The sequence below is a fragment of the Pelodiscus sinensis genome, chromosome 1 (assembly GCF_052426305.1).
Source record: "Pelodiscus sinensis isolate ZL-2025 chromosome 1, ASM5242630v1, whole genome shotgun sequence".
NCBI lineage: Eukaryota > Metazoa > Chordata > Testudines > Trionychidae > Pelodiscus > Pelodiscus sinensis.
In genome coordinates, this window is record NC_143052.1 from 94513652 (window position 1) to 94529286 (window position 15635).

General features: G+C 53.8%; 1 protein-coding gene across 6 annotated transcripts in view; it reads left to right on the forward strand.

Moving 5' to 3' along the window:
- Window positions 1-5883: 5883 nt before the first annotated feature.
- Window positions 5884-15635, forward strand: part of CARD10 (caspase recruitment domain family member 10) — a 33830-nt gene continuing 24078 nt past the window's right edge. The window contains exons 1-6 of one of the 6 annotated variants that reach the window (XM_075937437.2): window positions 6185-6323; window positions 6479-6579; window positions 8518-8760; window positions 12309-12527; window positions 13167-13304; window positions 13580-13905. In XM_075937437.2, coding sequence (XP_075793552.2) covers window positions 8700-8760; window positions 12309-12527; window positions 13167-13304; window positions 13580-13905 — 744 coding nt within the window. In that variant the 5' untranslated portion in view covers window positions 6185-6323; window positions 6479-6579; window positions 8518-8699. Of the gene's footprint in view, window positions 5903-5993; window positions 6580-8517; window positions 8879-12308; window positions 12528-13166; window positions 13305-13579; window positions 13906-15635 lie in introns of those variants that run through there. The other 5 variants (XM_075937459.2, XM_075937451.2, XM_075937411.2 and 2 more) reach the window with 5 other exon arrangements.

Genomic DNA, 15635 nt, shown 5'->3' on the forward strand with positions numbered 1-15635 from the left:
CCATTTTTAAGAAAAAATAGGCACACTTATAGGAGGAGTTAAATGTGGGACTGTCCCTTTAAAAATGAGATGTTTAGTCACTCTATGCAGTCCCCAAATCACAGGGATCAAGTTGTCCCCACTGTGTGGTGCTTGCCTGTTTGAGTCACAGGGTTGATTAATGGGTTGTCAACATCCACCTGGGCAGGGATCCTACGCATGCCACTAGGAAACTGACTGTTATAGAGTGTCACACATCATGGTTTTTTGGAAAACAGATCTGGTCAAACTGTCTTGATACTTTTTTTGGATGAGAATTCAAGTTTAATTGGTAAAATAATAGTGATGATGTAGTAGATTTTTGTAAGGCCTTTCACTTGGTACCAGATAACATTATGATTAAAGAAACTAGAACAATATACAATTAACATATAAAATGGATTAAAAACTGGCTAATGGAAAGATTTTAGAATGTAATTGTAAATGAGGAATCATCAGAGAATGGGTGTGTTTCTAATGAGGTCCTGCAGGGTTCAGTTTGTGGCCCTTCATTATTTACATTTTAATCAATGACCTGGAAAGAAACAGAAAAACTATCTCTGATAAAATCTGTAGCTGACACAAAAATTGGGAAATTATAAATAATGAAGAGCACATGTTGCTGATCCAGAGTGATCTGAATCTGATTGTGCAAGTAAACAATATGCATTACAATTTGGCTAAATATACTTTTAGGAACAAAGAAAGTAGGCGACATTTTGTGGAGATGAGAAGGGGTGAGTCTGAAAAAGATTTGGGAGTCATGGGCTATGTTTACACTACCAGGTTATTTCAAAATAAGTTATTTTGAAATAATAACTCCCAAAATAACTATTTTGAAATAAGCTTATTCCTCTTCACAAGCAGGAGTTCTTATTTCAAAATAACAAGCCCATTATTTCGAAATAAGAGGCTTGGTAGGGTGGATGCTGGCCTGGTTATCATATATATAGTAGCCCAATGCCTGAGAGTCTGTAACGCTGAAATGCTGGCTGTTCCCTCTGGGCGGCGCTGTTGCTGAAATGCTGGCTGTTCCCTCTGGGCGGCGCTGTTGCTGAAATGCTGGCTGTTCCCTCTGGGCGGCGCTGTTGCTGAAATGCTGGCTGTTCCCTCTGGGCGGCGCTGTTGCTGAAATGCTGGCTGTTCCCTCTGGGTGGCGCTGTTGCTGAAATGGTGGCTGTTCCCTCTGGGCGGTCCATGCTGCATGGGGAGTGCGGGGCCCAAACGGCCGCTTGCGCCGCTTGCTCCCCTGCGGCGGCCCGGCTGAGCAGTGCAGAAGTGATCCAAGCACCACGGTGGGAGGCGAAGGGGTGCGGGGCGGTGACGTGCGGCGTGACAGCAGCTCCAGGCCCCACCCCCTGGCCGTGAACGTCACTGCCCCCCTTCGCCTCCCGCCGTGGCGCTTGGCTGACTTCTGCGCTGCTCAGCCAGGCCGCCGCGTGGTAGCAAGTGGCACAAGCAACTGTTTGGGCTCCATGCCCCCCATGCAGCACTGGGAGTGCAGAGCCCAAATGGCTGTTTGGGCTCCGCAGTCCCCCAAGTGAGAGGCAGGAGGGGGGGAGAAAAGAAAGACAGAGACAGAGAGAGAGGCAGGAGGCAGAAGAGAGAGAGAGAGAGAAATGGAGTGAAAGACCGGAGGCTCAGGAGAGATGACTGACATGAAGGAGAGACCTGAAAATCCCGTCTTATGACAGGCTAATTGGCTAGTTTTGAAATAACTCCCCAGTGTAGACATGCCCATGGTGAAGAATCAGCTGAACACGAGCCCCCAGTGTGGGGCTGTGGCCACCAGGCTAAAGCAATTCTTAGGGTGTGTCTACACTGCACCCTAAACTCGAAATAAGATATGCAATTTGTGCTACGCAAATTGCGTATCTTATTTTGATTTTATTTCTAAATAGCTTATTTTGAAATTTGGCACATCTACACAGTGCCAAGTTTTAAAATAAAGCGCTATTTCGATCCATCCTTTATTCCTCATGCAACAAGGTTTACCGGGATGGAGAAATAGTGTGCATGTCATTTTGAAAAATATTTTGAAATACCGGGTGGCTTGTGTAGACGCAGAGTAGCTATTTTGGGATACCAGAGGTATCCCAAAATAGCCTTGCAGTATAAACCTACCCTTAGGTGCAGGAAAAAGGGAATCTTGAGAAGGTACAAAGAGATGATTTTGCCTTTTGTAATTAGCATTTGTGCAACTGCTTCTGGAACACTGCACCTACAAGTCAAGAAGGATGTTGATAATTGGGGAGGGTTCAAAGAAGAGCTATGAGAATGATTAAAGGATTAAAAAACATGCCTTGTAATGACAGATTCAAGAAGCTCAGTCTATTTAGCTTAACAGAGAGAGGACTAAGTGGTGACTTGATGGTAGTCTGAGTGAGTAACTACATGGGGAATACATGTTTGACAGTGCACTCTTCAGTCTGGCAGAGAAAGGCGTGAGTTGATTCAATGGGCAGAAGCTGAAACTAAATTCAGGCTGGAAATAAGGTGTACGTTTTTAACAGTGAGAGTAATTAATTAGTGGGCTAATTTACCCAGGGTCATGTGGACTCTCCATCACTGGCAGTATCTAAATCAAGAGTGGATGCATTTCTGAAAGCTCTGCTATAGGGATTGTTCTGGGGAAGTTCTGTGGCCCATGCTATGCAGGAGGACAGACCAGATGATCACAGTGGTCCCTTCCGGCCTTGGAACCTACATAGCTATGAACCTGTTCATTTGTTGTCCCAGCTCCACAAAACTATGATGCCCTGGCATGGGATAAGCCCCATGGTAAGAGTCCTTCTTGTGGGTAAGGTTTATGCAATCACTTTTTTTCCTGAAAAATAGCTTGGGTTTGATCCCTTGTGCCCTGTGCAGTCATGACCACAGGCACGAGGGAATGGGAAGCAGGTGAGCAGGCCTGCCAGTTGGGAATGGTAGTGTCTGGAGTCCAAGTAGTGCCGTGTAAATGGCTGCCTGAAGTCTGTGACATCTTGCTCAGAAAATCTTTTCATTAAACAGAGAGAGCGAGTGAGAGAGCAGCTGACTCTGGTTGGCTCCAGCAGAGTAACTAGCAGCAAGAACTGTCTCAGCGTGAGTCATTCTCAGTTCAGAGCCGCCAGCTTGTACTTGCTTCTGATCATTCATGTGCAACCGGAGAATTGATTCCTTCGGCTGGAGGCAGCAGACTGATTCTGGCATTAAATGCCGACTGGAGACTGGGGGTTAAGTTCTCCCACCTCACTGTGCAGTAGCCACTTGGTGCCTGGCTCTGGAAAGACTGAAGTTTGGCCCCACAGAGTGAGAGTGAGCCAGTGACAACAAGTTAACTCTTCTCGTTTTAACCACAGCAAAGGGGCAGTTGCTCTTGTTTTACCCAGAGCAACTGGGGTGGGTACAGAGCAAATTTTGTGTTGCTTGCATAGCCTCAGGAATAAATCAGGACTAGCAGCATGGAGCCACGCATTGCTGGAATGCTAGTGAGCAGAAGAATATTGAAGAACACGGGTGATAAATCAAATCTCACAAACAGAGCATGCAACTCAATCGTTTGATCTCATCCTCGAGCTGCGATATGCTCAACCTTGAAAGTAATGCAGCACCAAACAGAAAGGGCCTGTTTGCTAGTGGCTAAGCCCTCTCTTCCCACAGCCAGCCTGCGAAGTGGGGCGGGAGAGTTGTGTGGGGCGTACAGGGAGGAATGCTCCCTTCGCCAAGACATAGAATCAGAGTCAAACATCTCCAACTGCTGTGGCTCCAGCCTACATGCTGCAGGAGGCCCCATGTCCTCTTCCTTGAGAGAGGATCCAGGTCACTACAGCTTTTTTGGCTTCTCTCCCACCTACTGCTTGCAGGGCACCTCATAGAGGGTGCACATACACTCCTTTCCCATTCCAGCCAGAACAGCCTCTGGGCCTTCTGACCTCATGCAGGAGGGGCCAAGGTTCGCTCCCCCCTTTTCTCCTATTTTGCCTCTCGGTGGAGGGGAGGGTTCCCCTTGATGGGCCAGATCACTGGTCCTCAGTCCATGCCTTTGACCTGCTCCAAGAGAGCAAGGGGACAGGAGGCTGCTGTAGCAGCCAGATAGGAAGTCCCTTTGCAATGGCTGGGGGAGCCCACCTACTATGCCACTTGCTTCTAGGTCCTCCGGGTGCAAGGGTGTGTTGGCGGTGGGAGGGAGAATGGCAGATTAGGCATAGTTTTACTTCTGTATGGAGGGGGGGCAGGGCAAGGGGGGATTTAACCAGGGTCCTGGGGGGCTATTATATAGGCGCCCCCAGCTGAGAAGGAAGTCTTGGAATCCTTGGCTGGAAACCACTCAGCCTCCAGGGGCTTGGGGTGGGGCTGCCCTACTGCCCTGCGTGGGCTTCCTGTTGACTCAGAGCCTGCCCTGCTCAGTCACATGATGCAGCCAGGCCCTTCCATGCCTGGGCAGGGGTGTGTGTGGCAAACTGTCCAAGGGCAGTTGAACCTTTAAATTGAGCCCTCCAATTTCACTGTATGCTGTGCGGGAGGACACCTGTTATTTAAGAACAGGTTGGATAGACATCTGTCAGGGATGGTGTAGACGGAGCTTGATCCTGCCTTGAGGGCGGGGGGCTGGACTCGATGACCTCTTGAGGTCCCTTCCAGTCCTATTATTCTATGATTCTATGATTCTATGACACAATACCCCCCGAATCTCCCCCCATGAATGGCAGATTTTGTGCTCCACAGAGCACCACTTGGCACAACAGCCCCGGGGGCTGTTGCAGATAGAAGGACGAAAAGCAGCCCTGAGGCTGCTCCAAGTTATCCAGTGGCCCAAGTTGGCCTCTAGATTGCTCCAGGATCAGGGGAATATAACGGTGACTTTTAAGTCGCCTTTGCCACCCTCCTTTGGGTCCTGTACTGCATGCAGCATGGCCAGCTGTAAGGTCCTTGGGGGTGAAATGAAAGGAAGAGGAAAGGAGGTGTGTGGGGGGGGGGAACCAGTGAGCATTAGGGGTGCCAGAGAGACACAAAAAAAGTATTAGTCCTATAAGGAAGGCACTAGGAGGGACTGAACCCAGCCCTCTTCTTGTATAGCATCCTTAGGGCCCCCAGGCACACACCCTGTTGTCCTCCCCTGCTAGCCTATGCAGTAAAATACCTGGCCTAGGAATCATAATAGGTCGACCTGCACCTTATTTCGAGGCAGTGACAAGCCCTTATGTAGCAGTGCAGGGTGTCAGGTGCAGCAGCAGCTCTCAGCTCTGGCCAGACCTGGGGGTCACTGGGAGGCAGAGGGGACTGTATTTTACAACTCACTATGTGGCATGCTGTGCGTCCCCTCCCGCCCCCCCAACATGCTGCTAGGAAATGTTAGACTCCCCAGGACAAGCAAAAAGCTGCTTTTCTGCAGCTCTGAGAGCAACATCTTCAGTTTCTGGCCCCAGGCACCCTCTGGCCAGCGCCTCTCCACCACAAGGGGTGTTTGCCCGGATGTGGTTAATGATTCTGAGATTCTGAGAAGACAGTTTGCTCACCACCTGCTGACCCGCTGTAATTCATTGACTTTAGGAAGCATCAGAGAGATGCCTGGACTCAGCCACTCCCTCGCTGGGCCCGACTTCTGAGGCCACTTCAGCTCTGGCAGTGGCAGGGAGTGTCCTCGCCACGGCTGAATGCAGTCTGTCTGCTGGGCTGGGACGCACAGCATGCCATGTAGTGAGTTGTACAATACAGCCCCTCTCTGCCTCCCAGCGACCCCCGGGTCTGGCCAGAGCTGAGAGCTGCTGCTGCACCTGACGCCTAGCCTGGCCTCTCCTTCTCTGCCAAGGCATGCAAGCTGCCAGCATGGCCTTTGCCACTGTAAAGCCTGGGCATCTGGACTGGATAGGAATGTCAAGTGACGTGTGTGCCAGGACAGGAGGTAGGGGGGCCTGCTTCCGAGCAACCCACATCCTGCCAGAGATCCGCTGCAGGGGCTGGCCAGGTGAAGTGCAGGGAGAGGTGCTGTGAAAGGAGGGCAGGTCAGTGTGCAGCTGCCTGGCTGGGGAGGAAAGGAAGCCGCAGGCTGGAAGGTCTCTGCCCTGAGCAGGGGGGTCATGCTTCCAGCTCCCTCCCGCCCACCTGGCTGGATTCTTCTCTCGGAAGGGAGTTCACAGCTCACATTCCTGGGCAGGGGAGAGGGATGTCAGCACTTGTTTTTGCTGAGGCCTTCTTGCATTCCTGGGAAGGGAAATCTGCCTCTGCCCTGCCTCGCCACTGTTGCCTGCTCCTGCCAGGCGTGTGTGTGAGAGAGAGAGCCAGAGAGAAAGAGAGAGGGAGAAGGAACAGAGAGAGGCTGGAAGGTGAGAGCTGAGACTTTATTACCCAGGCGATGGCTCTCCTCAGCTGGGCACTGGCTGTCGGCTGAGGGACTTGAGCGAACAGGCCCCCGGCTCAAGCAGGAAGGGGCCAGCTATTTTCAGTGGTGCAGCTCTGGACTTTGGAATTCCCCTCACAGGCTCACACTTGTGGCACTCCAGGGCAGGCCTCCTTCCTGCCCAGTCTTGGCCCCAGCAGCTGTCTGGTAAGAGGCTGAGGTCCCTTTTACCGGGATGAGAGGTATGTTTGTTTTATATTGGCATTGTCTCCCGTTGTCAAGTTTGGAGAGGGGCTAGGCTGGGACTAGACACTGTTTGCACACTTAGGGTATGTCTACACTACAGCGCTAATTCGAACTAACTTAGTTCAAATTAGTTAATTCAAACTAAGCTAATTCGAACTAACGCGTCTAGAACTAAAAACTAGTTCGAATTAGCATTTTGCTAATTCGAACTAGCATGTCCACACAGAGTGGACCCTGAATCGGGGTTAAGGCTGGCCGGAAGCAGTGCCGGCAGGGCATCAGAGGAGGACTTAGAGCGTGGAGCTGCTGTCTCAGGCTAGCCGAGGGCTGTGCTTAAAGGGACCCTACCCCCACCCCGGACAGACAGTTCTCAGGGGTGCCTCGCTTGCAAAGCAGTCCTGGCTTGGATTGCCCAGAGTACCCACACTGGGCACATCACAGCACTCGGCCATCAGACTGGCTGCACTTGCCGCAGGCTGCCATCTGGGGAGAGGGGGCAATTGGGGGGCTGCAGGAGAGGTTCCACCCCCAGAAGCCCGCAGAGCCAGCCCATTCCTCCCCATCGGGGGCTCGTAACCTATTCCTCCCTCACCTCCTTCCACTTACCCTTCCCTAGCCCCCCTTTCTGATGTACAAAATAAAGGACAATTGTGTTCAAAAATAGAATCTCTCTTTATTGAACAAAACTGGGGGAGACTGGGAAAAGGAGGTGGGAGAGGAGAAGAGAGAGGCTGGGAGAGGGGAGGGCAACTACAGTGATGAGGGGTTTGGAACAGGTCCCATATGAAGAGAGGCTAAAGAGACTGGGACTTTTCAGCTTAGAAAAGAGGAGATGGAGGGGGGATATGATAGAGGTCTATAAAAGCACGAGTGGGGCAGAGAGGGTGCATAAAGAAAAGTTCTCCATTAGTTCCCATAATAGAAGGACCAGAGGACACCAAAGGAAAGGAATGGGTAGCAGGCTTCAAACTAATAACAGAAAGTTGTTCTTCACAAAGCAAATAGTCAACTGTGGAACTCCTTGCTGCAGGAGGCTGTGAAGGCTAGAACTAGAACAGAGTTTAAAGGGAAGTGAGATCAATTCATGGAGGTTGGGTCCATGGAGTGGTATTAGCCAGGAGGTAGGAGTGGTGTCCCTGCCCGAAGTTTGTGGAAGGCTGGAGAGGGATGGCACGAGACAAATGGCTTGGTCACTGTCTTTGGTCCATCCCCTCCAGGGTCCCTAGCGTTGGCCGCTGTCGGCAGACAGGCTACTGGGCTAGATGGACCTTTGGTCTGACCCAGTACGGCCATTCTAAGCTCAGGGCTCAGGGTCGGGGGTCTCAGTGGACCACCTTGATTTTCATGCACACCTGCTCCTGGGTGGCCAGGCTGGCAGCTCTCCTGCCCTAGACGGCCGCTTTCCTGTGCCTAGTGCAGAGGTCGTGGACAAGGTCCACGATGTCTGCACTGGACCAGGCGGGTGCCCGCCTCTTGCGGTCCTGGGCAAGCTCCCGGGAGCCGCCAACCTGGTCCCGGGAAGAGGGGGAGGGCTGGGGGGCATCGAGTGGGTGGCTCGAGCTGTGCCAGGTGTAGGGTCTGCTAGCTGGGTGCTGGCAGGCTTGCACCTGGCACGGGCACCGTAGCCAGCCCGTGACCCTTTAAGGGCTCCGGGGCCGGGAGGGGGGCAATAGAGTTTCCCTGGTGTTGCCCAGAGTGGCCACCAGGGAAAGCTGGGGAGGGCTAGCCTCCCACTAGTTCAAATTAAGGGGCTACACACCCCTTAATTTGAACTAGTAAGTTCGAACTAGGCTTAGTCCTCGTACAATGAGGTTTACCTAGTTCGAACTAAGCGCTCCGCTAGTTCGAATTAAGTTCGAACTAGCGGAGCGCTAGTGTAGCGCCTATCAAAGTTAATTCGAACTAACGTTTGTTAGTTCGAATTAACTTTGTAGTGTAGACATACCCTTAGAGTTTGCTGCTCTGCACACTGTATGGCCAAGGGAATGAGAGACTCAGAGCCTGGGACACACCTACTGGGACTGCCTGCAATCAGAGACCTGCCCTGGGGGAACACAATCCAGACCAGATTCTTGTGGTGTGGCAGAAATCAGGGTCAGCCAACCAGAGCTGGCGTATGGATGAGTCCCAGATCCTACCCCGCCTCCATTCCCAGCCTGGATTAGGCACTTGGAAAGGTGAGACTACTGAGCTACAGGGAGACTTGCTGCTCAGGGAAAGGGGAGGCTGAAAGGAATTTGCGAGTGTAAGTTTGATCCAGCGGTTGGCTTTGACTGTGTCCTTTTGGCATGACAGGTAAGAGTCCTGCCAGCCATAGGCTAGTGTCCGGCGGCGAAGGGAGATGTTAGGGTGTGTGTGTGTGTTTGTGTGTGTGCGAGCAGGAGAAGAGTGTGTGAAATCTTTATAAGTTAGGACTTTTAAAGGCAGACTGCATAAACTGCTAGCAAATGGACTCGTGCCAGGACAAACTTGCCTTGGCAAGGGTGGGAGTGCACGAAATGATTCAGTGATTCTTTTGCCTGGCTGCTTTCTGTGATTCATGGAGTTTTCCTAAGACACCGCAGCCCTGCCCTGCAGGCACCTTGTCCCTGCCTGTGGACGGAAGTTGCACTTTCTGCTGCACAGTTTACTTTGGCCTATTTATGTTTGTTCATCCTGCCTACACATAGCTGTCCAGTGGGGTCCCCCTCCTGCTGTGGGGAAATCCCTCCTCCCTCCGGGTCTGCTGCTGTGTGTGTGTGTTGGGAGGAGACAGGGATGGGAGAAGGAAATTTAGTTTCCATGTTCACTCTTACTTGACAAGACTTCTAGACACTGTGTTGCCCTCTCCCCGCAGTTCAGTTCAGCCTTACCTGGAGGGGGGGGGGGGGCCTTGGTGGCAGGGGAGGGAAATTCAACCTCAGAACCAGTCAGGCCTTGGTCTTTCTGCTGTGACGGCCTGTCAAGAAACTGGTTGTGGATTGCTTCCCCCTCCTCGGATTTCCTTACTGTCTGGGTAATTCAAATTCAAATCAGTTTCCAGGGAGCAGAGTTCAACCCAGCAGTGTCAGGGTTTGCCCACTGGGGAACATTGTGGGTTCCCTTCACACAATGCTAAAGTAGGCAAGTTCTTATCATAAAAATTGAACAGGGGCTCTAAGCAATTGCTTGGCCTGCGTATGGCCAGTGCCAGCTCTGTGGACTAGTTTAGGGGCTGGCACCCCCTTCAGGGCTGCTATTAATACCCCTTTTGCATAGTTCTGTCAGCTGCAGAAAAGAACATTAGTTGCCCCAATATATCTCCCCAAGACCTTCTAGCTTATAGGGGTACTGCAGGCACCTCGAGTTCTAATTCCCCCAAGGGCAACAGGCCCTTGCTGGATTAGCTCCTATTCAACTCTCCAGCTGACACCCTTGCTGTGCAGATCAGTATAGTTTAGACCCCAGTTTAGCAAATGACAATCCCATTCTCACTCTGGGGGCTGTGGACAGAGCTTTCCTTGAGTGGAGGATTGTCCTGAGGACAATGCAGGAACAGGAGTGTTGTGAGCAAGACACAAGATGCAGTTCTGCTCAACTCTGTGCTGATTAGGCCTCAACTGGAGTATTGCATGGGTGTCCGGTATAATAGGCCGGGGAAGCTTTGCCTTCCCAAACCAACAGCCTGGCCCTGCCCACACTCCACTCCCACAACACCTACTGTAGGCATGCTGGGGGCGGTGTCTTGCTGCCCCCAGCACCTGCCCTCCCCAGTAGTCTTGGCCAGGGAGACTGGGGTGCACATGTGCTCACCCTCCTCCCCTCTCCATGGTGGGGGTGGGTGCGCGGAGAAGCAGCTTGGCTCCCGTGGAGGTTGGGGCCTCAGCAGAAGGGATGGGGCTAGGGGTGGGCAAGTCCCTAGCCCTACCTTCAACGACCACCCATAGGGTATGTCTACACTACAAAGTTAATTTGAACTAATGGACGTTAGTTCGAATTAACTTTGATAGGTGCTACACTAGCGCTCCGCTAGTTCGAACTTAATTCGAACTAACGGAGCGCTTAGTTCGAACTAGGTAAACCACATTGTACGAGGATTAAGCCTAGTTCGAACTTACTAGTTTGAATTAAGGGGTGTGTAGCCCCTTAATTCGAACTAGTGGGAGGCTAGCCCTCCCCAGCTTTCCCTGGTGGCCACTCTGGCCAACACCAGGGAAACTCTATTGCCCCCCTCCCGGCCCCGGACCCCTTAAAGGGGCATGGGCTAGCTACGGTGCCCGTGCCAGGTGCAAGCCTGCCAGCACCCAGCTAGCAGACCCTGCACCTGGCACAGCTCGAGCCACCCACCCGATGCCCCCCAGCCCTCCCGCTCTTCCCGGGACCAGGCTGGCAGCTCCCAGGAGCTTGCCCGGGACCGCAAGAGGCGGGCACCCGCCTGGTCTAGTGCGGACATCGTGGACCTCGTCCACGACCTCCGCACTAGGCACAGGAAGGTGGCCGGCTAGGGCAGGATAGCTGCCAGCCTGGCCACTCAGGAGCAGGTGTGCATGAAAATCAAGGGGGTCCACTGAGACCCCCGACCCTGAGCCCTGAGCTTAGAATGGCCGTCCTGGGTCAGACCAAAGGTCCATCTAGCCCAGTAGCCTGTCTGCCAACAGCGGCCAACCCTAGGGACCTTGGAGGGGATGGACCGAAGACAGTGACCAAGCCATTTGTCTCGTGCCATCCCTCTCCAGCCAACACCAGGGAAACTCCGCGCGGCACGGAGTCCGCACTAGCGGACATTTAAAAATGGCGGCACCTGGCGAGATACAAATGAAGCCCGGGAAATTCAAATCCCGGGCTTCATTTGCAACTCCGGTTGCCTACATTACCAACCTAGTTCGAACTAGGGTGGTAGTGTAGACATACCCTAAAAGGGTGTGACAAGGAGGAGGGAGAAGCAATGGGCTTAAATTGCAGCAAAGGAGGTTTAGGTTGGACATTGGAAAAAAACGTATTAGATATGCTTATCGGATAGTCAACAGGCTAGCCGACTAGTCACTTCCCCCTTGCTGCCTCTATCAGAATGAGTCAGCAGGGGGGGGGGAGAAGAGAAGGGGGTACTTCAAAACAGCAGCACCGCCTGGAACCCAGGATCAGCTGGGGACTCCCCCGCTGACCCCGGGCTCCGTGTGGTGCTGCCACTTTGAAACGCCATGTGGAGCCTTACGCTGGGCTCCCTGAGATGTTTCAAAGTGGCAGTGCTGCATGGAGCCCTGAGTCAGTGGGGAAATACCCAGCTGATCCTGGGCTCCATGAGGCGCTTTCTCCTTTGAAGTGTAGCAACAGCCCAGGAGTCCTATCGACTAATCGAATAGTCAATGCAAAATATTGAATATTCAATTAGTCAATTACTCAAAATGTAACATCCCTAGTCAGGGTGGTTAAACACTGGAATAAATTGCCTAGGCTGGTTGTGGAATCTGGAGATATTTAAAGAACAGGTTAGACAGGCATTTCTCAGGGAAGAGCTAGACAGGGCTTGGTCCTCAGGGGGCTGGACTTGATGATCTCTCAAGGTCCCTTCCAGTTCTATGATTCTGTGAGGGCCTCTGTGGATGTGAGGAGACACTTCTCTTTCACCCTCCTTTTTGGATGCCCCCTTAGCATTCTGGTTTTTACAATGATTGATCCGCCATTTGGGCCTGGAGAGTTGACCACTTGCCCAGCTCCATGTCTGTGACTCCCCACTGTCACCACACAAGTCCTCCCTCCCCCTTCCCAGGCCCAGAGGATGCACCTGGACAGGCTGACAGCCCCACAGAGGAGGAGGAGGAGGAGGAAGTGCTGTGGGAGAAGATTGAGAGTGTGCGTCACCAGCTGACCCGCTCCTTGAACCCAGCGAAGCTGACGCCCTACCTGCGCCAGTGCCGTGTGATAGACGAACAGGACGAGGAGGAGGTGCTGAGCTCATGCAGGTTCCCGTGCAAGAGCAACCGCACAGGTGCGAGACACTAGGGTGCCGCAGTGGATGTGGTACCCTCCTTGGTCCAGGGCAGGCCCCACTTGGGAGAGACCCACCCTCAGCGTTCCTCTTCCTCCTCATTCCTTACAGTGACTATCCCACCTCAGCTGGAGCTCCCACCCCTACAGCCGGCACTCCCACCCCTACAGCCGGCGCTCCCACCCCTACAGCCGGCACTCCCACCCCTACAGCCGGCGCTCCCACCTGGTGCTCTACAGTTAACCTCCCACAGCCAGTGCTCCTGCTCCATTCCCTCCAACAGCCCCCATAAAGCGGCCACTTCCATCCCCTTCCCTCCAGCTACTTTCCCCACAGCCAGCGATCCCATCCCGACCCCTACAGTGACCCCCTACAGCCAGCCCTCCCGTCCTGTTCCTGTTCCCTCCACAACCCCCCCTCCTGCCCAGTTCCCTCCAGCGACCCCCCCATCAGCACTTCCTCCCCACTCCCTACAGCAACCCCCCTCTCCTCTCCGTCGGCGATCTCGCCCTTGTCCTTAGCGTCCTGATCTCAGAAGGGGGGGGAATTGGTGAATTTGTTCCTCCACAGTGAAGCCATTGCATGAGGTGCTCATGGGTTTAGCACTGCCTTGCTCCTATGCTGCTCTGTCTCTTTCAGGACACCTGATGGACATCCTTCGGTGCCGAGGGAAGCGAGGCTATGAAGCCTTCCTAGAATCCCTGGAGTTTTATTACCCCGAGCACTTCACTCGGCTGACCGGGAAGGTGCCAGTGCAGCGCTGCTCTATGATCCTGGGTAGGGACATAGACCCCTTCTCCCTCCCCAGTTGCACGGTGGCCTAGAGAAAGCTCTGTGTGAGTAACCCAGGCCCCCCTGAGCCCAGCTCAGGGACAGCCCTGCCTGTGTGAAGAACCAGGCCCCCTGTATCCTGGCTTGGGAGGAGGCCTGCGTGTTCCAGGAGCTCCGGCACCCTGAATCTGGGTTGGTGGGCACAGCGACTGACAGGTCTGTGTCCTGGCTGCAAGGCGGGGGCTCAGCACCCAGCGGCTGATTGCCGTTCTCTCTGCCAGATGAGGAGGGGCCCGAAGGTCTGACCCAGTTCCTGATGCTGGAGGTGAAGAAGGGGAGGGCGCAAAGGAAAGAGCACCTGGCCAGGGAGCACCAGTTAAAGGTGAAGAACCAAGCCCTGGAAGAGGAGCAGAGCCGGCTGGAGCAGCAGATGCAGGAGCTGCTGAAGGTGCAGGAGCGATGCCAGAGGCTGCGGGAGGAGTGGGACTCCCACAGTCTGGAGCTGCTGCGGCTGAAGGACGAGAACTACATGCTGGCCATGCGCTATGCACAGCAGTGCGAGGAGAAGAACCTGGCCGTGCTGCGCAGCCGGGACCTGCAGCTGGCGGTACGGCGGGGCGGGAGAGCAGGTGCCTGGCACCGAGCGGGTGAGCGCGTGGGCATGGGTTAGGCCGTGGTTTAGAGACTGAGGTGTGATGGGCGAGGAGGCGTGGAAAGGTAAGTGTGTCTGTGCTGGGTTGGTATCGCAGGCAGCATGTGTATGTGTGTGTGTGATGGGTGTATGTGTGCGAGTGGCTCAGGTTGTGTATTCATCGGTCTTTGGGGTATCAGTGTTTCACTGAAAACGCCTGTGTTCAGGTGTACATTAGTATGTGATGCTGTTTTTTAGTGTGTTGTATATTGCTCTGTCAGCTGTGTGTGTGTGTGTGTACTGTGTTCTCTGTGTGTGTGCTTGTGTGTGTTCTGGTGTTCTGTGTGTGTACGGGTGTACTGCACATTGCTCTGTGTGTGTGTGTTCAGTGTGCTCTCTGTGTGCTACTGGTGCACTGTGTGTTGCATTGCGTGGGCTGGCATTACATTTCTTCTCTCTCCTTGACTAATGCCCACAGCCGGCCCTCTGGAGGTGGAGCGTGTGTGTCTTGCTGTGTGTGCACTAGCCTCTGCCTGGCTGTGCACTGGGTGCTCTGGAGCAGTGTTTCTCAACCTTTTTTTTTGATAAAGTACCCCTTAAAAAAGAAGTACCCCCAGTACCTACAGTTTTCAGACACACCATTTTTTTCTGCCATGGCAACACATTTGTTTAAACAACTTAATCGTGGGCGGGCGATGAAATTTTTGGGTGTAAAAAGTACAAAAAGAATAAAGCACTGTAAAATTTAAAACAAAAATTCAGTTTTCTTCACATTTCAGTGGTGTTGACATCTCCCCCGCCCCCAGACTTCTCTCGGGGACCCCTCAGGGCACAGATACCACGGGTTGAGAAACACTGGTCTGGAGAGCCTAGCACCGGGTGCTGTTCCTGAGGCGCTGGGCGCAGAGCCCGCTCCACACCTCCTCTCCCCTCAGGTGACGCAAGGGAGAAGCTATGCATGACACTGTGCCCTGGTTATTACACTTTCACCACCAGTAGTTACGCACCCTCTTCCTCTGGCTGAGATAAGCTAATTCCAGGTGCAGGCTCCTATTTACAACCCTCTCCTTGCTACCGCCCCTTCCTTGGGCTCCCACACGAGCCCTGCCTTTGCCCCTCCCCACGGTGTGGCCACTAGCACTGGGCCCCCAGGCACAGCTCTGCCAATGGCCCTCAAGTCACTCCAGCCTTGTTCACGCTCTGCTCTTTCAGCCCTGGAATCCCTACACCCAGCAAGTTCCTGGGACCACCCCCCCCCCGGCTCTGCCCCAGCTCCAGCCCCACCCCGACTCTTCCTGCCCTTGCTCCGCCTCCACTCCACCGCTTCCCCAAGCCCCACCACTTGTCCGGCCCCACTTCCTGCCCCCTGCTCCACCCCCTCCTGCCCTTGTTGCACGACTCCCTCCCAGACCTGAGGGATTACTGGGGCGCGGGGTCTGGCACTGGCATCGTGGGCACCCCCCCCACTCACCGCAGCGGTGGGAAGCAAAGTGTCCTGGCCCCCGCCCGCTACCTTCCCCTGAACCCAGCTCCCAGCCCAGGGGGGCAGAGAGGGCCGGCCCTGGGTCACTCGGCTTCCTGCTGCTGTTGCAGTGAAACGGAGCAACCCAGCTGGGAGATGGAGGGACGGAGCAGAGCAGAGCAGGCTGGGGCTGGGTCACTCCACTTTCCGTGGCTCCTACCACCGCTGGTGAGTGCAGGGGTGG